Raw genomic sequence first — 27,065 nt, forward strand, 5'->3', positions numbered from 1 at the left:
TTTGGCAAAAATCCCCATCTTTATCTCTGAATGAGACTCAAAAGAAGACTCGGAAAATAGAGTGAATTTAAGAGATGGATAACTGGATTAGCATCCCAGGATTCTACTGATCTTGGACTCTCTCTGATCTTCTTAGGGGGAATAAAACGTTGAAAGGTCCTAGTGACAGCTAGATAAATGTTGGCTGAATTGGAATGTGCTGCAGATATTAGGCAATCTGGGGTCCTGGTTAAAGTGTATGAAGTACTCTCAAGGTAGAGGGAGGACTAGATCGGGCTGGGAAAAAAAAAACACGACTGTTCACACAGCAAAGTTTAAGGAGTGACCCTATTGAATTTGGAGTACTTGCTTTTAGAATAAATGAACTGTAGAAGATGTCCTTAACTCAATGTAAGAGCAGAGTGGTTTATAATATCCGGTGACAGGCCAAACAGATCATTAAATATTCTGTCTTTGTGAGTACTGTCTATGCATAATTTCAATCAGAAAAAAAAGCACCTCCTGGAACAAGGTGTACAGAATGGGGATTAGTGCACACCATTTGCTTGTGTGCACACCAAGGAAATGGAGGAGCTGGAAATAATCCAAAAAGTTTTTTGTGCAGAAATACAAAATGGTATTTTATTTATACTTCCCTTAGCACATGATCTTAATTATGCTTTATATCCTGACGATGGTTATCATAGGCTACAGAAAATCATGCTGTTGATCAGTCTCCCTTCTTGCCTAGAGCAAGCACAGCAGTCTCAATGACAATTTTAAAAGGGGAAGGTGAGATTTGTTTCAGATGTATTTCACTGCTTATGGAGGACAAGTGGCTTCTCACCATGGTGACAATCAGGTTGCTAGGCTGGGCAAGGCCAAGTTTACAAGAATGGTCCTCCCACAGATTTACTGAAATGAATGGTTCATGCTACCAGCAACTTTCTTCAAGTTCTGATTAACTTCCCATGAAATAATTGCTTGGAACATATCCAAGCAGTTCCTTTACTCATTGCTTCTTTGTCTTGCCAACAGGAGGGTCAGTCAATACTGAAACATACAGTTTGAGCCAAGCATATGTGATACCCACTGCACAATACACTGAGGTCAGTAACAAAGGGATAAATGGGTACTTCAGGTTCCAGGAGGTGAAAGGGAATACAAATTCACAGAAGACTTCCAGAGGTCCCAGGCCAAGGAGGTAGAAAGTTTCCATCCAATTAAAAAGAGGCTTTTCTTTTCTGAAGAAAAAAGGAGGAAGTCTGACTTTAGATGAGTCATTCTGCTTTTGCAAACATTTCTCAACTAAAGCTGCCCAACTGCACTGTCTTGATGTGCAGTGCAGCTAAAGCCAGAGTCAAAAGAATGCAAAAAATTTCACATTTAGAAAAAAGCGATAAAACTTTATCATTCTATTAACTCAACAATCCAAATTATCCAGTCATCACTGATGCTGTCACTTAGCTAAAGTTGCTGAGGGAGAACTAGCTATGCATTTGGAAAAGGAAAGGGGGCTGGATACTGTGACGTTGGAATAAGAATACGGTAATCAGTACATAATTTTTGTTTGGTAAAGTCATATACAATTTGTTAACCATTTTTTATTGTAATTAAGTAGTATTAAGTATATTGATAATGTTGTGTAACCATAACCATTGTCCACTTTCAAAACATTTTCAACACCCCAAAAAGAATCTTTGGAGACAGTAAAAGCAGTAATAGCTCCCTATCCAGCACCACCACCGCTCCCACAGGTCCCTGTAACCACTAATTTATTTTCTGTCTAGATGAATTTGCATAGTCTAGATATTTCATGGCAACCCATTCCAGTATTCTTGCCTGGAAAATCCCATGGATGGAGGAGCCTGGTGGGCTGCAATCCATGCGGTCACAAAGAGTTGGACGTGACTAAGCGACTTCACTTTCACCTTTCACTTTCACCTTTCACTTTCATGCACTGGAGAAGGAAATGGCAACCCACTCCAGTGTTCTTACTTGGAGAATCCCAGGGACAGGGGAGCCTGGTGGGCTGCCATCTATGGGGTCGCACAGAGTCAGACACGACTGAAGCAACTTAGCAGCAGCAGCAGCAGCAGCAGCAGCAGATATTTCATATAAATGAAATCATACGATATTTGTCCTTTTTGTGTCTGGCTTATTCAGAGTGATGGAATATGGGTAATTTCTCCTGCTACTGCTGATATTTTGTAATGTTGTGATATTACCACTAATAGTTAAAAGATTAAAATGTAAAAGACTTAATCATTTAGGAAGAAACATTTCACAAGAGTAAAAAGAATTTTAAATGTACTTTTTTAGATTACCTGAACAGAGTCTTCAGTGAGGAAATACTATAGGTGGTAAACAGTAACATGAGTACGATTTTAATGGGAAGTTCTGTTAAAAGAATAAAAAGGTACATATGATGATTAAGTTGGTAAGAGGAAGGTTTATGATACTTAAGGGAATATAATCACAATGACACAGCTATATAGGGCTAGGAATGCTTTTTGAGCTTAACTATGCATTTTTGTGACATCTAAAGATACTGAGAATTAGGGATATACTGGAGGTTTTATTTAAGAGAATGGATGAGCTTTCTCTAAGAGACTTTAAGGTAATTTAAATCAGATAGCATTGATCTGTAGGCACTGATGTAAAAGCATGACAATTAAATAGATCTCTCTTAAAAAGAAGCTATTTACCTGGTGCAGTGAAGAGCAGAGGGAAGAGGGAATAATGTCCTGTTGTGGTCAGAATCAGAAAAATCGAAGCATCTACTGCTTTTCCCACCGATAAGAGGCTAAAAATGAAAATTCTCATAATAATTCTTAGTGTAGTTCATGAAAACATCAAATGAAGCTTATACTTGCAAATAGCTATATATATATATAATATTATTTCTAGAACTGGCTTTGCATAAAATAACATACTGATCTTTGCTACAAGTCCAATTCAATTGAGAATATTAATTTTCTTAGTGGAAAACTTGAAGCAGTACATAGAAGAATGTACTACACTGAGTCATGAACATTCAAAAAAGAATCTTGTCTCTCTGAGTAACTGCCTCCTCAAAGAAAGGCATATTGTGGGGTTGGGAGCTGCCTAATGGTGGCAGACAGGGAAACTGGACTTGAGAGTTTTATTTCCAACCCTATAGCTCTTCTCTGGGACAATGCCCCACATGTGCTGGTGTTCAATTAGAATTCTAACTAAAGACATCAGGAATTTTGCCCTATTTTTTACTTTGGAAATTCCAAGTTGCTAAATGAACTCAGACAAGACATGTACTGATCTGACATATTCCCTTAATGTTCTTTCAGAGCTTAAATGATGTCCCTCAGGATTTAAGAAAAAGCTTAAGAAAAGGGCTAATTCTATTATCATCTATGTAATTGGGTTTCGACTGTATATAAAATGGACACATTGTGCTTTTTTTTTAGCATGGCACAGTGAAAAGAAGTTAAGATTCACTATGGTAAGATTCAGGTTAAAGTCCTAATCCTGCTATTTGCTGGCTGTGTGACTTTGGATAAGTCAAACTCTGAGCCCCAGTTTCTGGGGCTTTATAAAGACAGGGGATAATCATTTATCCTAATTATCTTATAGGCTGTTGTGGGGCTCAAAATAAAGAACACAAAAGCACAAAACAAAATCCCAATGAACAACAAAAACAGTTCTGAAAACTCTGAAGCACTGTGTGTATGTTAGGTATTATTCCATAATGGACTCCCTCCTTACTTCGACTAAAGAACACCCCAACAAGGAACTGTGGGTGTGATGACATCAAATACCATGTTTTATCATACTATGCTGCCATTCAAAATTCAGCAGTAACAGACTGGTATCATGACTCTTAATCACCAGAGGACCCCTTACCAAAAAATGCAGGAACAATACAGGCAGTTCTGCATATCTTAGAACTTTCACAGGTCCAAAGATCCCAACTTAAGCATTCCCATTCTGTCCAGGTATAAACCTGTTCCCACACATCTTTGCCTATCCCACTGAACATGTCAAGGGACAGATCAAAAGGAAAACAACAGGGTCACTGTGAAATATGCCAGAAGTGCTCACTAACTGAGCTTACCTCATTGGGAGAACTGCGAGGAGAATGGCTTTTTCATGGACATGCCAACCAAACAGGAAGGAGCTCAAGGCACAAAGAATCAGACATCGGAGAAAGCCTCTGGGCCCTTGAGGTTTAAACCAAAGACAGAAAACAGAGGGCTAGAAACAACAGGCAAAGATAAAACTTCAGTATCATTTAAAATAGGTTTTATTGAAACATCGTTAGGTGAATATAATTTACATCATTCTGAAAAACAGTAGCTCATTATTCTCCATCAAACTGAGATAATTCACTTTGTGAACAGTCCACCAAAAGTTAACATAGAAACACTACTCAGAAAAAGGCATTTGGAAATATATATTTAACTCATTAAAATTAATAAGGAATGATAATTAAGTTCTAGGATAGCCAGTATAACCCCCTATTACACCTTCATAATTAGTTAACTAATAGTCACTAAACTTATTAGGTCAAACTACAAAAGTTAATCGATATTGTGGAACTAATAATAAATTAAATCTTAGCATATTAATAAACAAACACCAGGGACTTCCCTGGTGGCCCAGTGATTAAGACTTTCGTCCAATGCAGAGGGTGTGGGTTCAATTCCCACATACCTCGTGGCCAAAAAACCGGATCACAAAATAAACAATTTTGTACCAAATTCAATAAAACTTTAAAAATGGTCCACATCAAAAAAATCTTTAACACTAATAAGCAAATATCTAACTCTGTGAGCTGAAGTAGTGTAATTTACAAGCAATCCAAGGCCTTCCACATGCAGCTTACAAGGCTGAAATTTTAGGAAAAAGTTTAACCTCAGTTAGAACATGTGGATAAATAGGCCAACAGAGCTTAATTACCTACCAGTACTGCCATGCAATTAAGTGGGGTCAGGTGTCTTGTGAGTAGGCTTGATTATTCCGAAACAAAAATTAAAACTGAGTGTAATTAGGTATGACTGAGTTATTTATATTGATTTCTAAAATTATATCACAAAATTGAGTTCATCATGATCACTAACAGAAGCAACTTTGAATGATGCCTATAACAGCATCTGACTCATATAAGATTCTTATCTGATGCTCAAACAGCCACTGTGACATCTCAGCTCATTATCAAGACAAACTATCCAGGCGGATCAGAAAAATTTAGACTTTTGATTAGTTCGCCATGGATGAAAACAAAAACCTGATGCCCTTACTACACTGTCCTCTTTCTCCACGGTGTGGTCCAGGTTCCCCGCCTGGGCTTTTCATTCTTCTTCATCTGATGGTGAACAGATGGTCTATTGGCCTCTCGTGAGGACCTCTCTCAAAGAGGCTTTACTAGTAATCCTTCCTTATGGTGTTCAAAGTTACCCTAAGAATTGCTAGGAAATCCCTCAATCTGCAGCAGGATTACAGCCATGGAATTTATCCTACGGTTAGGAAAACTTGAAATTCAACCAGCCACACAAAAGAAAAGGAGAGACAACTCAAGAAACGAGGCCCACGTGTGAATTCTTACCAACATGGCAATCAGAGTGCAGATAAAGGTGGCCAAGGGTGTCACTGAGGGAAGGACTGTGTGTTGGAACTGCTGAACTAAGCCACTTGTCATTGAGGCCTTGGGAATCTTGTTGGGGTCAAGAAGTTTCAGTTCTAAACCTACAGAGTAAATAGACATTTTGTTTTGATCAATGGCACACCATGTGTTACGTGGCTTCCTTGGTGGCTCAGCTGGTAAAGAATCCGCCTGCAATGCCAGAGACCTGGGTTAGATCCCTGGGTCGGGAAGATCCCCTGGAGAAGGGAATGGCAACCCACTCCAGTGTTCTTGCCTGGAGAATCCCACGGACAGAGAAGTCTGGCGGGTTACAGACCCTGGGGTTGCAAAGAGTTGGACACGTCTGAGCAACTGACACTTTCGCACCATATTTTACCAATCAATTCCTTGAGGAAAAAAAGAATATGCTACTAAATCTTATGACTGCTTCAAGGTCAAGATTTCATTAACTCAGTCCCACAATATTCTACCTAAAATGCCTCTGGTTTACAGTATGGTTGTCTATATTGGAACAGGAAACCTCGCTGGCAGGTAGCATGGACAGCAATTTGCTCTCATCTCTAAAATGAAGCAAGCTTTCTCAAATACTACCATGTCACAAGCCAGCTTTGAATCCTTCCTTGACTATGGGATAAAGTCCATATTCCTAAGCACAGCCCACAGTATCTTCCATGATCTAGCCCCGCCCACCTTGCCAGACTCATCTGCTTAACCTTGTTAAACATAGTTTGGCTGCAGTGAGCTGACATATCCCGCAGACACCTGTGTCCCTCTGCACAGACTACTCCTCTTGCAGAGAATGGCCTACTCACTTTACAGAGCTAACTTCTAATTCCCTTACCTAAGAAAGCTCCTAACTCAGGACGTAAAGCTGGTTTTCTTGTGGGCTAAGGTGGTCTGTCTCTTATACACGCTGCACTGCATCTGTTTATATGTTCATTTACTCTCCTACACTGGCTTCCTTAAAGGCAGAAATGACAATTTATTTCTATGCCCAGCACATAACATTCCAAGAAATACTTACTAAATGAACCAAGTCCGAGGATAACGATGCAAGCCCCAGCCCAAACAAGCTAACAGAAGAGTCAAAGATGGTCTGAGCATCTGAATGGCCCCATCTAGTGCCACTGAAAATTAGTGAAATGTGAGAAAAGTGTAGATTACTAAAATACTTTCTATTCATGCACCTCTTCCCTTTTGACTTCAGCCTGCAGATTCTCTCTTAAAGCTAATAATTACCTGCCTGAAACAGAATTGCCTAATCTGCCACTGGCCTTCCATTTACAACATCCTTGAGGAGACAGATACACAAGATGAGGTCCAACAGTTTCCTGACTCAGATAAGGCAAGTGGCCCCTGTACCTCCTATTATGCCAGTCATTTAAAGTTTTCAGAAGTGTTAAGAACTTACTTGATAAGATGCCATATATATCAAGGCTGGGCTCAATGGGTGAGTGAGAATACCAAATTATGACTTCTCACAAGTACGTGTCCAAAACTGTAACAGCAGCCGCCACGCATTAAGCACCTGCCATATGCCAAGGTCTTTGCAGCCATTACTTTTAGCTCCTCGAGGCACAAAAAGATGAGCGACATGCCTAAAGTCAAACAACTTAGGTGGAAGACTCAAATCCAGTACTGTCTGGTTCCAAAGCCCACGCTACTGACAGCCTGGAATGTCTTTATTGTTGCATTTGATTCTCACAATAAGATGTTACATTTTAAAGGTTTAAACAAGCAACAAAACAGCTATGTGGCCTGCAAAGCCTGAAATATTTACTGTCTGTCTGGTTATAGAAGCTTGTCTGCCCTTCTCTTGATCCTGCCATTTCCCATCACGCTAGGCTGTACTCACAGATGACAGACTGTGAGTAGTTCTACAGTCAGTTATTTTCAGAACAGTCTGAAGGTATAAATTCCTTTTCATCACATCTCAAACTTAAAAGCATAGCCTAAGTTTTCTTTCTTTCATCTCATGCTGAATGCATGCCTACCATTATCTTTAATACCCAGAATCATAACATACATTCTTAAAAACGCTTCTTCACATTTTAAAGTTTAAAAGTAAGGTTTTAACTGCTGAAAAACGTTTTACTTCAGGTAAAAATTACCTTTTAAAAAAGTGTAAATATTTTATTCCCAAGAAAAGGAACAACCATCTCATTGCCACAATGTGAAAGTGAAGTCGCTCAGTCATGTCCGAATCTTCAGGACCCCGTGGACTGTGGCCTACTGTAGCCTACTGGGCTCCTCCAGGCAAGAATACTGGAGTGGGCTGCCATTTCCTTCTCCAGAGGATCTTCCTGACCCAGGGATTGAACCCGGGTCTCCCGCATTGCAGGCAGACACTTTAACCTCTGAGCCACCAGGGAAGCCTTAGGAACACAGTCTGTTTCCAGGCACTGAGGTCTCAGTCCCTAGAACCACTTCTCTGCTTATCCTGAGAGCGGAAACGCGGGGCTGGAGAACAAACAGTTCAGCCTCATTGACAAGACAAAGCAGGGTTTTTTCTCCGTTTCTCAATGTGACTAGCGCTTGCAATATTCACAGTCTAAGTAAGAAGGCTTAGGGAACTCCATGTAGGTCCAGTGGTTAGGACTCAGTGCTCTCACTGCTGGGGCCCGGGCTGATCCCTGGTTGGGGAACTAAGATCCCACAAACCACATGCAGAGAGCACCCCCCCAAAAAAGGTAAGAACATTTGCTACCATACCGATGACAGATAGCACTTTATCCAAAGCGCTGTACAAAGCCCAGAAGTTTGGAGCCCAATATGCGTGGCAGAGGCCCCTCTTGAAGGGGAATAGTCGGGAAAAGACTTGAGGCAGTTGGTTCTGTTGAAAAGAGATTAAACAGTGATCAATCTTTGCTAAATTAAAAAAGAGAACTAGGGTACTATCTGTGGCATTGTGTGAAGAAAGTTATGAGGTCTGAGTTCCAGTATTTGTTCCTTCAAGGAAATAGTTATGTGATGCTGAGCAGTTCATAGAACTTCTTTTTGTCCAACCTTCTCATCTGTCATGTGCGACAAGGTATATCAAAGTACTCTGAATACCAGTCCAATACTGTGTATAATATATCATATAATAATGGAGGAATTGCTAAGGGGCAAAGGAGAACACAGACTGCAGCTTCACCAAGTTTAGTGAAGAAATGGGGATGATGCAGAAGGCTTGATGAGACAGGCAGTGTTTCCCAGTTTTAGCAGCAATTAAAATTAACAAGGAAAGAAGCGAAAAAAGGAAAAACACCAGCTGAACATCTGTAACATTATCAGGCACTTTAGAATGTTTGCTGTCAATGACTGACTGGGAAAACACTGAGGACTGACTTGGGGTTACAAATAAAACATAGCAAACAAGCGAATAAATCCAGAAATCTGTGAATACTATCAAGTCTGTGTCAGTGTGTGTGTGTGTGTGTGTGAAACATATTGTTAAACACACAAATATATGCACATACATATTTGCATATGCACAAAAATGTCTAAAAGAATACCATCCTATTTTTGTGGAGTTATAGTTGGAAGGAGTGAAAAAGGAGTAGTTTTGCTTATTTTATATATCCCTGGCTTTATTATTTTTTCTAAATAACATCAAACATGTCTTCTTTATAACAAATAAAAGACTTACCAAGGCTAGAAAAGGACCCAACGAAAGAGCAGAAACTAGGAAAACAATCAGTCCCAGGGAAATAAGACGGACAAAGCTGAAGCTGTTCCATCGGATGGATCCATCTACAGAAAAGACCATTATCGTTAACCAGGAGCATGGAAAGCCATAGCTTATACAACATGCTCAAATGAGTAGTAGCCCATGACTGAGTGACTTCACTTTCATGCATTGGAGAAGGAAATGGCAACCCACTCCAGTGTTCTTGCCTTGAGAATCCCAGGGACGGGGGAGCCTGGTGGGCTGCCGTCTATGGGGTCGCACAGAGTTGGACACGACGGAAGTGATTTAGCAGCAGCAGCAGAAGCATGATAGTATACCAATCTTTATGATGTGGCAAGAACACAGAAAAGAAAGAATGGGTTTTTACCCATTTTTATAGGATCAATAGTTGAAAGATATCTGCTCTGCCTCATAAAACCCTCTCATAGGACTTCCCTGGTGCTCCAGTGGTTAAGACTATGCTTCCACTTCAGGGGGCATGGGTTCAATCCCTAGTCAGGGAACTAAGATACTAAGTGCCATACAGTGTGGTCAAATAAATAAATAAAAATTAAAAACCAAGCCACTAAGTCAAGACAAAATAAAAAAAAGAAAAATAACACAATCACTAAAACTTGCCTGGTTTATTTGCAGTGAAACAGTAAGATCGCAGCAAATATACACCGTAAGCTGGTGCTACATAGAGGTAGATGTGCTTGAAATGTAGGAGAACAGCAAAGAGAAATGCTCCTTCCATATGCCTTTTCTGGGAGATGTGAAAAGAGAAATATCAATTCAAAATTCAGGGTAGACTAAACACCATAATGTAGCATCCTGGACTGGATCCTGGAACAGAAGACGGATGTTAGTGGAAAAACTGGTGAAATCTGAATGTACCAATGTTGGTTTTTTAGTCTTGATGAATGTACCATATGATAGTAATATTACAGGAAAATGAGCGAAGGGGCATAGGAACTCTATTATATTTGAAAATGGTTAAGATAAATGGGTGAGGGGAGAAGAGAAATAGGTGAGGGAGATTAAGAGATGAAGTACAGTTGCGAAACAAATAATCATGGGTATGAAATGTACAGTGTGAAAAATGTAGTCAGGAACTATATCTGTCATCGCAGTATGGTGCCAGATTGTAACTAGACTTACCATGGTGATCATTTTGAAATGGATAGAAATATTGAGCCATTATGTATGTAACAGCAACTAATAGTGTTGTAGATCAATTATTACTTCAAAAACAAACAAACTCATAGGGAAAAGATTAGATCTGTAGTTAACCAGAGGTGAGAAATGGGGGAGGGAGAATTGAATAAAGGGAGTCAAAAGGCACAAAATTCTAGTTACAAGATAAATAAGTTCTAGGAATGTGATGTACAATGAGAAATGTAACACTGGTGGTGTTTCAGTCTCTAAGTCATGTCCAACTCTTTGTGACACCGTGGACTGACTTAGCCCACCAAGCTCCTCTGTCCATGGGATTTACCAGGCAAGAATATTGGAGTGGGTTGTCATTTCTCTTTCTGGGGATCTTCCTGACCCAGGGATCAAACCCACATCTCCTGCTTGGCAGGTGGATTCTTTACCACTGAGCCAGCAGGGAAGACCAGTATAAGGAGAACAGAAGGAATTGATTCCAACTAGCTTTTACAGTGAGCCTAGCAGGTTCATAAATTCATTATTTCAACAAATATTTATTAAGTATTAAGTTTGATGTTGAGGTATTAGATACATCGGCATAACAACACACTACAAATTCTCGCTAAGGGACCCAAAGACGTTAATTACCTTCATCCTCTTATAGTTAAACAATAGCTGGAGCTGATTTCCAGAGAAGATCTGGGAATCAGAGTATGAATAATTATAAACTATGCTAACAAAGAATCACTTAAATCTTACATTACATATTAGGTAACATAGAGTACAACTGGGCTGAAGGCAGTAAGTAGTACCTGATCTAACAAACTACTTAGAAGTAAAGGCATTCTGATTTCGGGGGAAAAAAAAACAACCCTCCAAACTCAGTTGACCATGACTAGAGAAGTCTGAATTCTACCTACCTCACGGGAATTTTGGAAGGACCAAATGAGATAATGGTCCTGGGGTTCAGCAAAGGAACTGCCAGAGGGACCATGAAAGGCCAGGTTCCTCCTTTCACTGTCTCATCAGGTGTGGTCTAGAACAGATGAATCAGCAATGGTAAGGCAAAACCAAAGGGATGCTTCTAAGTCTCTCCACCAGTTTTATTATTTATTTAAGATTCAGAGAAAGTCCAGCTGGTTCTACAGCTAAACTTTAGTTCATTTGTTCAACAACCATTCACCCTTCACTCATTGAACACCAATTATGATCTATGTATAGTGTGGCTTATAATGGTTAAAAGAAAAAAAACTTATCCAGACATTTATAGTTGATAAAGAACTTGGAAAAAGATTACTGAATTTGATCTTTCCAAAGTCCCTGTGAGGTAAGTGGCCCCATTTAATAAACAGAATGTATCAAGGGTCAATTTTATTTTATGGGTGAGAAAACTGAGGCTGGGAGGGTTGGAAGACTTGCCTTGGGTTGATGGTTCCCAAACCTGATGGTGTATCAATATTCCCTGGAGATTCCTAAAACCCAATCCCAGAGATGAGGAGACGTCCAGAAATCTAAATTACCTGTTTTCCTCCTCTAAAGAAAGGAGGATAATTTTAACAACTTCACACAATAGTTGCAAGGTTTACTCAATAAGATATTACATATAATGGACCCAATCTGAAGCAACCAATGCTTTTGAATAACTTGTCTGAGTCACAGAGCTTGTTTGGGTTATTCAGGATTTCAACCCAGGTCTTTCGGTTCCAAATCCCATACTTTCCATTACACTATGCTACATGCTTCCGATGGGTAAGGCCCCACCATCACAGTTACTATTCTGTATAAACTATGGAAGACTTCCTTTCTGGACAAATGATCTGAACCAAATATAGAAACTCAAGTTTATTTCAGGCCTGCCACACCCTAACAAGTTTTTAGAGTATAATTTTCTCATCTGTAAAATGGAGAAAAGTATTACTAAAAGAGAAGACGGAATTTGTGAGAAATACTCAATAAAAGTGTGAATAGCACTTGGCAATGGAAAACAGTTGGTCAAATAAATTTACCTATCACCTTTACAAGCTAAAAGCCAAACTAATATAATTAGCCTATTCTGTGTTTACCTGAAAGAATCGTGCAATGGAGAGCAGCATTAATCCAGATAAAAAACCATTGTACTGGAAGTGAATATCTGGACTTAGGTCAAGGAAAGAAAACAGAGGATACCAAATTCACAATGAACTGTGCCAGCACACTGAGCATCAAAGTTACAAGTGCTTACTTTTCAGGTAAATTAAAGACAACATATTACTACCAGTTTGGACTTCGCATAACAGTGTTTTGTATAAATTGTAAAATTCTGGACAAACTTTTAAATTAAAATTTATGTTTAAGTAGAAAACCAGGAAACCTTCCCCTATTTTCCAAAAGTTAAAGAATGAACAGCCAAAGGAGTTTTGTTTTGTTTTGTCTTCTAGAATCAGGGATGAGAAAGGAAGGGACCTAACAGCTACCAAAGGCCATTTCATGCAGCATTTCGTTGTCAGTAAGTATACAATGAACCTGTGAGGTAGTCAGAGCCCAGAGCATTACTATACTTATGGCCTATCACCACTCAGATGACAAAACTGAGATCTGAGTTCAGGTCACACTTAAACCAACGTCTAGGTGCTCTCACCCACACCTGGCTATGTCTATGAAAACTAGAAATCTGGCTTCTGCCATTTGGATTTTAGTTACATTCAGACCCTTTGGATTTAAGAACTTTGCCTGTTAACATGGGGTAAGCCAAGAGGGGAGAAAAGCAGGATTCACATGCAATTCTGTGATAGGCCCTTTTCTACAAAAAGTATTTAGAATAATATAAACTATTTCAGATACGTATATTAGATTAATCTAAAGACAGCTAAATCCCGGTATATTGCTTTCCCGGTGATTTACCTGGTTCTCGAACGTCATCACTAACTTTTCAGGGACAAAGTGCTCTACAACCAGAGGGTGGTAAAGCTGAGTAGAGACCACAGTTTGGGGAACTGACTAACCCATCCCACATCCACTTTCAAAAGCAGCTCACATTTCAGAATCATCATTACAGAAAGAACTAATCTTATACTTTAGTACATATCAAATAAATAAGGGAACAGCGCATAAAACGTCAAGGATACGGTCTACAATTAACAACCCGAAGTTCCACAGCAGTAGTACTGACAGAATAAACTTCGGCTTCTCCGTAAGCTCTTTGCCTGCTTTTTTCCCATCAATGCATTTACAGCACCTAAATTGGAACATGAGGAAAGAATCAGAAACGACTTCTATCTTCATTAGAACGTCACAGTGCTTGTACAGAGTGCTCTGATATATTCTGTTGTGTTTTATTAGCCATTCCTGAGAAGCTGTCCATGGCATTCTTTTCTTTTTAATGTGGAACTATTTTATTTTGAAAATGAATGATCGAAAAGCAACATTCAGGTGGAACAGCAGTTGGAAAACTAAGGTTTATATCAATCCAAATATGAAGGGGAAAAAAAGGAAGGAAGAAACGGGAGGAATGAGGAGAGAAAAGATCAAGGAAATGACGCTACTATTTATGGAGCACTCAGTATATTCTAGATGCTTTCACTAAGAGTATAACATTTACTTCCCAAGGACCATGGAAGGTTTTCTTTTTAAAAAGGAGGGAAGAGACTCCAGGAGACTTTCTTGTAGCCCTTCAATAGGTCTGCACCCAAATCACAGCTCAATGTTGCCAGTTATCAACAGGGAAGAAAAAGAAAGGTGACAGTGTCCAGTTCTGGTGATACGGACAACTTTTCAGTTAAAGTGCCCTTGGGTGTCACCGTTCCCAAGTAATTCCAGGGGGTTACAAAAATTTTAGCTGCTTCCCTGTCAGTTCATTAGAAACAAGGATTGGGGTGTCCATGCCATTCCTGAACCTAAAAAGGTGGTAGTGGAAAGAAAGTCCTCAGGGCCAGTTCCATGTCCTTCTCAGCTACGGTGACATGAAACAAAGTCTTCATTTAATAAAACAAATTAAAACACCAAAAACCCCAAAGAATTTTGAAAACTGAGAGGACACACACTATTTCAGTCCTTAAGACTAAAAAAATGCAGACCAGGATAACACAGCATTCTAAATTATATGTCATCAAACCAGCCAAATTAAGAATAGGCCAGCGAGAGTTTGAGAGAGGGTGGTGGAGGGGATAGGAAGAAAAAAAAAGAATAGAAACACAAACTTGCAGCTTTCAACTACTCAAATAGTTAAAAAAAACTCCTATAAAAAAAGTATGTCATTTAAAGGTAAAGAATACAGTAATTAAGTGACAATAGCAGGTGACAACAGTACGATCCATTTCTATTTTGTAAAAATTACATTCAGACACAAAAAGAGGTTGAAACAATAGGCACCAAAATGTTGATAGTGATAGCAGTAAGTGGAGGAATATGGGTTCCTGTTAACTTTAGTGAAAGTGAACGTGTTAGTCACTCAGTCGTGTCCGACTCTGTGATCCCAAGGACTGCAGCCCCCCAGGATCCTCTGTGCATGGGATTCTCTAGACAAGAAAACTGGAGTAGGTTTTCATGCCCTCCTCCAGGGGATCTTCCCGACCCAGGGATTGAGCCCAGTTCTCCCATCTTGCAGGCAGATTCTTTACCATCTGAACCACTGTATATGTACTGTTTTCCAAAATTTTGACAACAAGGATGTATTATTCTATGAAAAGATTTTTTTAAATGTGTTTCATTTGAATGCCAGCAAATCCTGAAAACAAACAAAGCTAAAAGTGAAAGCAGACATAATAAAAATGCAGCTGGACAGGGGCTAGGAAAAGGTGTCCTGCTTTTCCTCCCTGCAGCCTGAGTTTCCTCATAAACAGAGAGAGTAACCTTACAGGGTAATTGAGAAAATTAAGTAAGCTACTAATCTACACATAGTGCCTTGTTTGAAGTTTTTATCTTAGCTGTTCTTACACTGTAGATGGAAATGAACTCTCTTTCTCTCTGCCTGCAAACCCCTTCCCTGGGAGCATGAATTTAAACATTTTGAGTTAAAAGGAGTACATGATATATCACCTTCTCCTCCAACTCTTGCCAGGTCATACACAGCACAAAGGTTAGGGAGCCAAAGAGGAGTTATTCCATAAGAATGAGCAGAGGTTCAAACACCCCCAAGGGACTCTTTCCTAAATGGGGCAAGAGGTTCACTCGAGAAGGCCACATAAACAGAAATGATCTATTTATGACAACGGGCACTAGTTACTTCTCTGTCACAATCATATGAGTAGGCTTCAGTATCAGGACAGAATAGAGACCAACAATGACTGGGAACTCACTATTTGGCAGTCACCGTGCAAAACATTCTACATATATGTATTTGACTACTTAAAAGCAACTTATAAGTAAAAGGTGCAAAACATAAAAGTATATAATATAAACACAGCTTAAAATTAACGAAGTCTCTGTGAAGGAACGAATCCGGAGACTGCAACCAGAAGCACTCAGTAAGATTTCTTGAGTTTACTAGAACGGACACGCCATTGGTGGTTAGCACTATGCGTGCGTGTGCATGAGTGTGCTGTGTTGTGTGTATGTGAGTATCCTAAAGAATGGGGGAGGTCACAGCAGCATGTGGTGGCCTGCTACAAGACAGGAAAGAGAGGCATGTAGAGCCATTCTGGGCAGGAGAAATGGTCTTGGAACTCTACTCGGGCCTACTGTTCACAACATTCACAATCTTGTACTATCTCTACCTTGTAACCCCACCTTAACTCCCATTTTTTTCCCACAAGATTCAGCTAGACTGCTAGCTGTAACTGCTCATTGTGCAGTTTAAAACACAACAGTTATAAATGTCCCAGCATTTGCTATTATATGAACTTCGTTTGCCCACAGTGAAGAACAGGTTAATACTATCTGATACCATTTCCTCAAAATCTTCCACACGGAATAGCATTCTCAGACTTACTCATGGACAGCATACACAAAGAGTGCGTCTGTAAAGATGACGGAGAATCTCTGGAAGAGTAAGGTCCTTGAGCTGGAGTAATTCAGATTACGGACATTCAGCATCTCTTGATCAAAATATTTGGCAACATGTGACAGGGCATACTCAAACCATGCGAAAAAGGGTGGGTAATCCAAGGTCCACTCTGAAGTTGCCTGTGGTAAAAATAGAAGACAGAATATATCCTAAGTAACTGAATAAACAAAGAGGATACAAAGATTGGAAATTTTCATCCTCTGGTCTTAAAAAAAAAAACAAACACACACACATAAAATGAAATTACACTTAAAATATGCCATAAATAGAAAAATTTCTATTTTAGGACTCAACAGAACACTGAAAGTCATTTCCTGAGTTATTTAATATAGTCTTCAAGTTCCTTAGAGTCAACTGTACTTCAAAAAAAATTAATTTGAAACCCTGTAGTAATGAATTTGCTTATGACATGGTTCTATTCATCTAAATATAAAAAGGGAGCATTACTGTTTAGTTGCTAAGTCATGTCCAGCTCTTCTGGGACCCCATGGAGTGTAGCCTGCCAGGTTCCTCTGTCCATTGGGTTTCTCAGGCAAGAATACGGGAGTGGTTGCCATTTCTGTCTCCACAGTATTTTCCTGACTCAGGGATTGAACCCATGTCTCCCTCATTGGCAGGAGGATTCTTTACCACTAAGCCACCAGAGAAGCCCCAAAAATGGAATTAAGGTATAACAAATGATTCTTTAGCTTGGGTTTAAGTTCTGTCCCAGAGACACAACTTCTCTACCTGTAAAATGAGATACTGTGAGGACTACATGAGATAACACATGTGAAATATATTTATAAATTACAAAATGCTACACTGATGCTACTTATCTTTTGCTCCACTAGGTTATAAGACCCTTCAGAGCAGAAACCACTCTGTCATTTCTGTATCTTGAACATTGAGTAAGTTCCTGGTATATTAAGAACAGTCATTAGTTAAATGAATAAACAGTCACTAATGATTAAATGAAAATATAAATCAAATGAAAAATATATAAACTATACAAAAACATATAAACTATATATAAACTTTATGGTACTATAGTTTGGTATTTTGTTTCAGTTCCTGCATTCATACAACAAGAATGGTAGTACTCACCTCCTAAGTTACTGCATTACATCTTACCTGTATGTGTATAGTACTGAATCAGATACAAACTAAATATCGATAAATATTATTTATTATAATTTATAAAAGTGATTACTATTTCTATCACTTGTCCCTAAAACTAAACCTAGATCTTATACCTAAAGAGCTGGGATAGCAATTCTCTCTCTACTCTGCACCTGTTGCGCTTTTCAATCAAAAGCTCCTCTCCTTCTGGAAGTACACTAAGGGTGCCCTTGGTACTAACTTGGTGCCCACAGGGGCTATTATTTAGGGTCTCTCCTGTGTTATAAAATGAGGGAAGAGACACTCAAATAACTTGTTAGCTCTTTGTTCCTGATAAGGAAGAATGAAAACTTTAGGTCCTAATAAGAAGCAGCATGTTTATGCGCCGGGCAGGTATAAAATGCAAAAGCCTCAGCCCTGATCCAGCCCAGAGGCTCTCTATAGGGCACTCAATCTACAAAACCACCCACTAAATTCTCCCTTATGAAATGTTCCTTCTCTAATCTCAAATCTCCAATGTGGGATATAAACAAGATGAGCCACTGAGAAATGGAAAGAAATACTAGAAATTTTATTTTTTAATCTTATCCTTCTTGATTTCTATTTTTAAAGTATATTAATACAGTAGTACTTTTATAATTTATAAAGACATATTAGGTAGTAAATGCTTAAAAATGACTTCTTGCTAGGGTACAGATATATACACACACACACACATATATATATATATATATATATATATATATATAAACGTTTAGCAATTACTGGTCTATATAACTTCAAGAACTTCAACAGGAATTTAGACTATTAACATCCGTGGTTTCCAGCCACAGTTTCTATGTCAGAGCTCACACTACCCTTAAAGAGCCATTTATCTTACTGGAAGTAAAAGATTTTCCTACTTTATTGACATATTCATTATTCTAAATAAAACAGGGAACAGGAAGCGTTAAAAGGACTGCGAAAAGGAACAGGTGTTGCCTGAGAGACAGTCATTTTCCCAAAACAGTGTCCCTGTCCTTCCCTTGCTGTCTCTAACCCCACAGATCCTCTCTCCATGCTGCTGCTTCTCCCCACTGAGACTTCCCCCGCCGAGCCCAGAAGGTCCTCCTGACCTCAGGAACTTCCAGTGGAGCCATCCTCTGACCTAAACAGCTTCTGGGAATCCAAGCAAGCTATTAGCTCACATTTCCTCCCAAGCGACCAATTCTGTCACTTACATGTGGTAGAGCTAGGGCTCATATTCTGTGTCTCCTGACTCCAAATCCATTAGCTCAGGAAGCTACTAGAACAGCTAAGACCCTCACTCAGCGGAGGATGGTGACTACATGTTGACCAGAAGGGGGAGGTCTCGGGCCCCAGGAGGACAGCAGAGCCCAACAGGAAGAAGAAAGTCTCTCTGGCTCAGCCAATGCGAGGCTGCCACAACTCAAGCTGATGAAAAGCCATGGCTCTTTGTTGACCACAGCCCTCCCAACTTCCTTTCCCCCTCTTTCTAAGAGCTCTCCTGCCCTTGCTGTGCAGGGACCTTGCCACAGTTGAAGACCCTGAATTGCAATTTTCTTGATTTTTTTTTTCCTGTTGATTTCCTGTGGGTCTGCGTGTGTGTCTGTGTGTGCGTTAGTTGCTCAGTTATGCCCGACTCTGCAACCCCATGGACTGTAGCCTGCCAGGTTCCTCTGTCCATGGGATTCTCCAAGGAAGAATACTGCAGTGGGTTGCCATTCCCTTCTCCAGGGGATCTTCGCAACCCAGGGATCAAACCCAGGTCTCCTGTACTGTGGGCAGATTCTTACCATCTGAGCCACCAGGGAAGCCTCTGTTGATCCTAAGTTAAGTCCATTTTTGCTGGAAAAATAACTTGTCAGTCTACTAGTTTTAGGTCAACAAAGATTCAAAACAATTGTGTTCATTCTACAAACATTTACTTGGGTGTTTTTGTCTTTCCCAACCAAGGGACCAATCCTTTTGAGGTCAGAGCAGAAAGGAAGGTTAGAAGCCATAGCTAAGGAAGGCTCCTCAATGCAATCTACTACTCAATATCTACTCTCCTCAGTATGACAGAAAGATCCTTCCAAACCCACGGCAGACACCTTACCATCCCTCTGTGAGCCTCACTGACAACTGAGTTTTGCCCCATTGATTTCTTTCATTGTTACTGCTGAGGAGAGCAGGAAGAACAAAGAAGTACACCATTACTAGAATCTCTTTTCATATAAACCTCTTTTATCTAAAATAAATGAATAATAGGTGACAGCTCTGGCCTAACTATACTTTCAGGAGTACTAAAATAATAGGTAGTAGTGAAAATTATAGGAGTAAAGGAGAGAACATCCAGAAAGAATGATAGAATATTAAAAGAAAAAGGAACCACAAAGAGAAGCCCAGAGGAAACCAGCTTTTGAAAGAGTATTTAGATTCAGAAGAGTTAGCAAAGGAGACCAAGAAGGAACAGTCAGAGATAAATGGAAAAAATGGTGAGACAAGGAACTGCCTTTTCATATATAGGTTAAAGGTTATTATATCAATAATGCTAATCATTAAGAACCTTTAGTAATGTTTAATGAGCACTTTTACTCTCAGTACATCACATACATTATATTCACTTTATCCCAATAATTATTTATTATCATCTAATATTAATAGTTGGTGATGCTGAGGCTTTAAGCGGTCAAGTAGCCTACGCATGGCTGCCCAGCACAGGTATTAAGCAGCAGAGCTGAAAGTCAAATCTAGACAGTCTGGAACCACAGCCCAACCTCTTGACTACTAGACCACACATAAAGTTTCCTCACTGGTTTGCATTATTACTTACTTAAGGTTCCTTTGCATTCCTATTAAATACTTGCAGTGTTATTATGTGAAGAGGAATTTGGTCAATTAGATCAGTTATTCTCAAGCTTTTTCAGTACAAAGGTCTATTATGACTTGACCTAAAAATCCAAAAGGCAACAACAAACTCACAGAAAGAGTTTAGCAGTTGTCTTAAAAAAAACTTCCCTGACATCAGAGTGCTGTTTTTGATCAAGTAATTTCTGAGCTAACGTCTGTTTTCCATGAAGTATCAGATGTAAGTTAGTAACTCATACCAGAAATAAAAACACAGACATGGTTTTTATAATAATGGGAGAGAATGGTTTGTATATTGCCAGATACTTACACATCACATTTCATTATTCCTGTCCTCATAAATCACAAAATGCTAGGGAGAGACAGGATCTTAGAAATAATTCATTCCAAATCCTCATGTAACCGACGAAAAACCAAGGCTCAGAGAGATGAAATATATTTTCTAGGTGCTGCAGAGCCAGGCCTAGAATCTACTTTTCCTTTTTTCCCTATCCAATATAGTTTCAAAAAGGATGTGGCAAATATTATAATTCCCCATGTAACATTTGGGAAACTCATTTTGAAGTAAAGGGGTCCCCTAATAGTGCCAGAGGGCAGAACTGAATGAAACTGACTCCTCCTAAAACTGAGCTCCCTTGCAGAGTTTGCGATTAACCTCTCTATCCAAAACTTTATTCCCTTTTTAAAAAATTTTATTTATTTTTGGCTATGCTGGGTCTTCGTTGCTACGTGAGGATTTCTCTAGTTGCAGCAAGTGAGGGCTACTCTCTGGTTGCGAAGTGCAGGCTTTTCATTGCAGTGGCTTCTCTTACTGCGGACCGCAGACTCCAGGGAGCGTGGACTCAGCAGCTGTGGAGCACGGGCTTAGCTGCTCTGTGGCATGTGGGATCTTCCCGGACCAGGGATTGAACCCCTGTCCCCTACACTGGCACGTAGACTCCCAACCACTGGACCACCAGGGAAGTCCCTTTATTCCCTTTCTTGTGCCACCACGTTCTCCTCAGGAATTGAGGAGTATCAAAGAAAAGGGGAGACTGAAACCAAACAAAACCCTGTGGGGTCTACTCAGGTATAAGATTCTCCACGGCCCCCACTTCTTGTTTGGCCTTCCAAAGAGCAAACTCAAGGAGTTAATGATTAGAACAATAGTCACAGGACTTTTAGATCCTCCTGAAGGGATATAGATAACAACTGGACTCATATCTTTGAGTTGTTCTGCAGAAACTAATACCCTCAGTTGGTGGATGATGGTGACTACATGCTGACCACAGCACATAGACCCCAGGCTGGAACCAGAAGGTTGACGATTAAGATTCCCTAAACATCACTCTACGACTTCACCATCAACCAATCAGAAAAATATGCATGAGCTGATTACGTACCCTGTGACCCTCACCCCCTACTGCTGCCTTTAAAATCTCTTGCCTGAAAGCCACTGGAGAGTTCAGGTCTTTCAAGCACTAGATGCCCATTCTCTTTGCTTGGTGCCCTGCAATAAACACTGTGTTTTCCCTCACCATGACCCAGGTCAGTAGACTGATTGGCTTTGTGCGTGCCTGGCAAGGGGGCCCCAATTTCGTCTGGTAACATGAGGAAAGAATACAATTTTTTTAACAATCCATTCAACCTAAGATCACAGGGAGAACTCTTTTAATATCAATAATATTTATATGATAAGGGTTAAAATTAACAACTTACCTCATAATACCACTGTGATATTGGCAAACTGTGGGTGATAGCAAGCCAGTTTCGGTGTACTTCAAAATCTGTGGAATGGCTATTCAAAACAATCAGATGAATAAAATGAGAGTTCAAAATATTTATCAATTTCACATTTCTAAAATTATGCTTTTAAATGGATCAACACCCCTTACATAGTCACAGCTCACTATCTTATAAAGACAAAAATAGGTACTATATAAGCCTGAAACACTTCGCTTATTTGGAGGCCAGACTTCCTTCTGGAAAAGCTGGGGAATCTAAGTGAAAAGGGTCTCTAAGTTAACCACAGGCTGACCTAAAAGCCCATACTTTTTCTTATGGGAGGCCCTCAGGCTATTGCTCAGAGACGACTTATTCTTGTTCATAAACAATGTTAGTAAGATTCATGATCTGGAATAGGCCTCACAAAAGCTGGATCTTCAAGGATGAGTAGGTAAGTTCATGAGACAGAAAACGTGGGGGAAAAAAATGGTCCTGTCTTTCCCATATCTCCAAATACTGTTTACTAGTCTCCCACTCACTAAATATAAATATATCCAAGTATGTGTGCTATAGGGGAGGAAAACTGTTTTCCCTTCAACCTCTCTAGGTTCTGTGGCTTACCTAAGAATTAAATTGACATAAGACAGAATGCTGCTTTTGCTGCTAAGTCACTTCAGTCGTGGAATAACAGGAGGAAAAAAAAAGACAAATTATTTCTATTTACTTATCTATTTTTGGCCACACCATGGGCAAAGGGATTCTTAGTTCCCTGACCAGAGATTGAACCCACGCCTCCTGCAGTGGAAGCACTGAGTCTTAACCATTAGACTACCAGGGAAGTCCCCCCAAAAGAAAATTTGAATTATTTACATATGTACAGAAGTCCCAGAAGATATGAGACGAGACTCATAAGGCGGCCAGATGACTTAGGCTCATCTCACCATTCTGAGAGCTATGGAGAGCGGAAGGGGGCTGAGGCTTCAAAGACAGGGGGAAGGTAACTCTTGGGAAAGTGAGAAGAGAAAGTGTTTGGCACACAAAGGCTGCTCTGCCTCAAGGGTAAGTCTCTTAGGTGAAAAAGTGATCTCTGGTAAGAGCTACCTTCCAGATACAGGCCCCCTTTCTAATGTATTCCATTGAAAGTAACTTTGACAGCTTTCAGAGCTTCTCCTCTATCTGCAGTTCCTCAAATTAATAGGTCCCCCCACATCCTTATGCCAAAGAGGCATATTTTGGGGTGCATTTCAGCCACCCTTTGTTCTACTTTAGGGAAAGTTAATTTTTCTGTTTGCTCACTGCTGCACTTCCCCTCCACATCTTGCACAGCACCTGATATGTGTGTGGATGGGCTCCATACATTCTGTTGAATTCACCACTCACCGGAGTCAATGAGTTCCACAGCAGAACCTGATTTATACTTTCCAATGTTTCATACATTTCTACAATGACAACTCTGTGATGAGTTTCCTAGCCAAGCTCCTCCATGTCTCTTTCATGGCTTGCCATTCCAATATTCATCAAGCCCATGTTCCCTTACGTTCAGTTCTTGGTCTTTCTATACAGCTTACTCTGCACTGGACAATCTTATTCACACTTACTGCTTCCACTATGAACTGTGGAATGATGACTCCCAAATCACATATACAACCTTGGTCTCTTTCCTGAGTTCTAGAGAGAGGCATCTCCAACTTCCTGCTGACAATGTCACCCAAATCTCCTACAGATTTCTCAGAATCACAATTCACAAATGATCTTACGATCTAACATTTCCATTTCTAGATATATACTTGCAGGGGAGCAAAATGTGTCTCTTTGGCAAGAGGATTAATTTAAGCTAATTATTTTTAAGAAGCAGAAGACTCAGGAATACTTTTTAGCACCCTCTTAAGTGCCTAAAGAATTTATACAAAGGGCTTTGTTCCTGGAATAGAGCTATCACCACTGATGCTGGTCAAGAATATGGGCTAGGTGTGGTGGAAGAAATTCATCAGAGCCTAGAGATCAGAGTCCACTCTGGCCCACTGTCTCTTCATGGCCCAGCAAACATTTGTTTACCAAGCGTTTGCTTTTCCATTTCCATGTTGACTGCCTTTCTCCCCTTTGAAGTCCCAAACCACTACCCTTAACATCCGCTTGTCTTTAGTTGAAGACAGTATTTAAGGTGGGGGTTTCAGTCATTTTGGCAAGTTACTCTGTTATCCTGAGTCTCTCCCATGTACATGCTGTTACACTTTTGTTTGATTTTCTCCTGTTAATCTGTCTCCTGTTAATTTAATTCATAGACCAGCCAGAACAACCTGGCCAGAAGGGTAAATGAAAATTCCTTCCTCCCCAACATACTCAACAGAAATGCACACATATGTTCAACAAAAGACATTTACGAGGTATGTCTTCAGGCCTCATTATATGTCAGAGACCTTTCCCGATACCCAATCTAAAGTAAGTCTTTGGGACTTGCAGAGTATTGGTGGTCCATTACTTAAGACTCCAAGCTTCCACTGCAGGAGATGTGGGTTTGATCCCTGAGTCAGGGAACTGAGATATCACGGGCTGCCTGGCATGGCCAAAATAATAAAGATAAATAAATAAATCTACTTTAAAAAGTACTTTATTGCCATCACTTTAAAAAAATAAATAAGTCTTCCCTGTTAGTCTTCTTATAGGATATCATTTTTCCCCTTCATAACACTAAACATAAGCATTGTTATGTAATTATACACTTATGTTGATCTGTTTTTGGGACTGCTATCCTTACTAAACTACACAGGAGTTCTCTGGCAGTCCAGTGGTTAGGACTCAGAGCTTTCACTGCCATTAGGCCCAGGTTCAATCCCTGGTCAGGGAACTACAGTCCTGCAAGCTGTACAATGCAGCCAAAAAACCCAAACCAAACCAAAACTACACTCTGTAGCCTTAGGGGTCATATCCATTTTTTTCCTCCCCTCTAGTACCCAGCCCCAGTATCTGGTTCATAATATAGCACTTAGGAAACATCTTGGTCCCCTTCACGGATCACTGCCTTGCCGTGGCAAAGGGGCGTGCATAACTTAATGAAGCTATGAGCCATGCCATGCAGGGCCAGCCAAGACAGACAGGTCATAGTGGAGAGTTCTGAAAAAATGTGATCCACTGGAGGGAATGGCAAACCACCCCAGTATACTTGCCATGAGAACCCCATGAACTGTATAAAAAGGCACAGGGACAGGGAATCCTGCATGCTGCAGTCAGTCCATGGGGTCGCAAAGAGTCGGGAGTCAGACACAACTTGGTGACTGAACAACGACAACAAAAACACTTTGGTGAATACTTTTGCATTTATCCTGCAGCTTCTCTCTCACACCCCAGGGTCTTCCTGTTTGAGAAGCAGACCATCAACTACAACTGTACACATTCTTAATCCTGGACCAAGAGCGGTATTCAAAATAACCACACTGAAGACACATTTCTGGGCTGAAGTAACTAAAGCAAGGAACGTCGATTTATATGCACAGTTTAAAAAGAAAAATTCCCTTTCATTCGGATTTGAAAGGAACTTTCTTCATATTTAGAAAGTTTTTTTCCAATTTGCTTTTAAAAGGAAAAGATGTTTTTTTTATTTCAGTTCTGCAAAGTTCAACTACCAAACCCTGTAATTCATTTTGCTAAACCTACATAAACACTTCATTGCTTATATACACATCAGTACGTGTTTACATTCTATACACACAGCTCTTTCATACCCAACAAGGGGTCACCAAGATCTTGAACTAAAGGATACCAATAAACCAAATCCTAAACTGGGAACTGGGGTAGGGATATCCATAGGGAGAAAAGGAAAGAGGGAAAAAGTCAAAGGAGACAAATTAGGATGAACAGAATGTGGACGCCAACATCAGTAAATATTGAGTACCCACTGTATACACCTGGTGGTTGTTTCCATGCTTTCAGCCTGGTTTTGCATCCATGTGTCAACACTGGTCTAAACCTGAGTGACCTGGCCCTGTCTACTCCATTCCTTACTGCTCTTCAGTCACGATGGTCACTTTCTGTTCCTAGACTACTGAGTTCTTTCTTACCACAAGGCCTTTTCCCTCTTTCCTATACATGGAACTACTTTTCACATTGCGTATTCTTCTGCACCCTACAGCTTTCAACTCAAAAATCATCTCCTAAGAATATAGTCTTGCCGGGTAGTCGCTCTCTACTTCTTTCAGACCTCATCACAATCTGAAACTTATCTGCCCCCACCAACTCCTTCGAGAACAAGGACTGTAAATGTCTTCCCCAACTGCCTCTCCAGGACTTAGAACAGTGCATATTAGCACAGGAGGCAATTGATAAATACTGTATTTGAATGAATGTTGGCGGTAGATGCTGTTTACCTGCATATTAAGGAAGAGGACCCTGAAGCCCAGAAACACTAAAGTCAGTGCCAGACATGACTCCAGCCATCCTGAGCTATGATCTGGTCACTAGATTCTTGTGCATAGGTAAAATAATTAAAGCGCTGAGTGGCAAGCATAGCAATAGCAAAGTGTAGCAGCGACCTCATGACTTCCTTTTCCTCCTCTCATGCACGCTTACTCTAGCCCGTCCTAACCGACGGGCCTCCCCGCCCAGCCCCGGGTCGTGTGGGTCCCTTACTAGGTAGGGATGAGAAGGCATTTGAGGAGCGTCACCCCGAGCGCCAAAGCCGAAAACCAATTGCTACCGCCGGTCGCGATCCCGAGAGCCGCCATTGCTACGGCGCCGCCAGCTTTCAATCAACTAGACCCGCCTGCACGGCCCCGCGCATGCGGGGGGCCCTCGGAGGCGGGGCCCTCGGAGGCGGCGCCTGCGAGCTGCGCGCATGCGCCTAGCAGCTCAGCCGCTCAGGCAGAGGGAGGCCGGAGCTGGGACGTTTAAACCTCCCGCTCTCAGCGCCCCGCCTCCTTCCCCGCCCCGACAGCCTCCCAGAGTCTGCGCGGTTTCCAGAGCGACAAGTTATGTTCCACAGGCTGTTTTTCTGTTTTGGTTCACAAAGTTGTTGAGTGTCTGCTCTGGTT

The 27,065-nt window shown here is 40.5% G+C and overlaps 1 protein-coding gene across 12 annotated transcripts; it reads right to left on the reverse strand.

Moving 5' to 3' along the window:
- Positions 1–700: 700 nt before the first annotated feature.
- On the reverse strand, positions 701–26,771 carry ALG8 (ALG8 alpha-1,3-glucosyltransferase). 12 transcript variants are annotated; one of them, XM_068976103.1, is made up of 14 exons: positions 26,665–26,771; positions 22,036–22,114; positions 16,312–16,505; positions 13,511–13,620; positions 12,470–12,537; positions 9,894–10,020; positions 9,234–9,337; positions 8,315–8,435; positions 5,532–5,703; positions 4,764–4,779; positions 4,073–4,212; positions 2,688–2,785; positions 2,307–2,379; positions 701–1,223 (listed from the first exon to the last, which is right to left on the reverse strand). In XM_068976103.1, the coding sequence occupies exons 1-14, from the start codon at positions 26,757–26,759 to the stop codon at positions 992–994; spliced, it is 1,629 nt and encodes a 542-aa protein (XP_068832204.1). In that variant the 5' UTR covers positions 26,760–26,771; the 3' UTR covers positions 701–991. The 12 variants fall into 12 exon arrangements, with proteins under 12 accessions (XP_068832204.1, XP_068832207.1, XP_068832208.1 ...); XM_068976106.1 differs by lacking the exon at positions 4,764–4,779 and having other exon boundaries at positions 5,564–5,703; positions 16,327–16,505; XM_068976107.1 differs by lacking the exon at positions 4,764–4,779 and having other exon boundaries at positions 4,073–4,178; positions 5,564–5,662.
- Positions 26,772–27,065: the final 294 nt, after the last annotated feature.

Source organism: Capricornis sumatraensis, chromosome 8 (genome assembly GCF_032405125.1).
Source record: "Capricornis sumatraensis isolate serow.1 chromosome 8, serow.2, whole genome shotgun sequence".
NCBI lineage: Eukaryota > Metazoa > Chordata > Mammalia > Artiodactyla > Bovidae > Capricornis > Capricornis sumatraensis.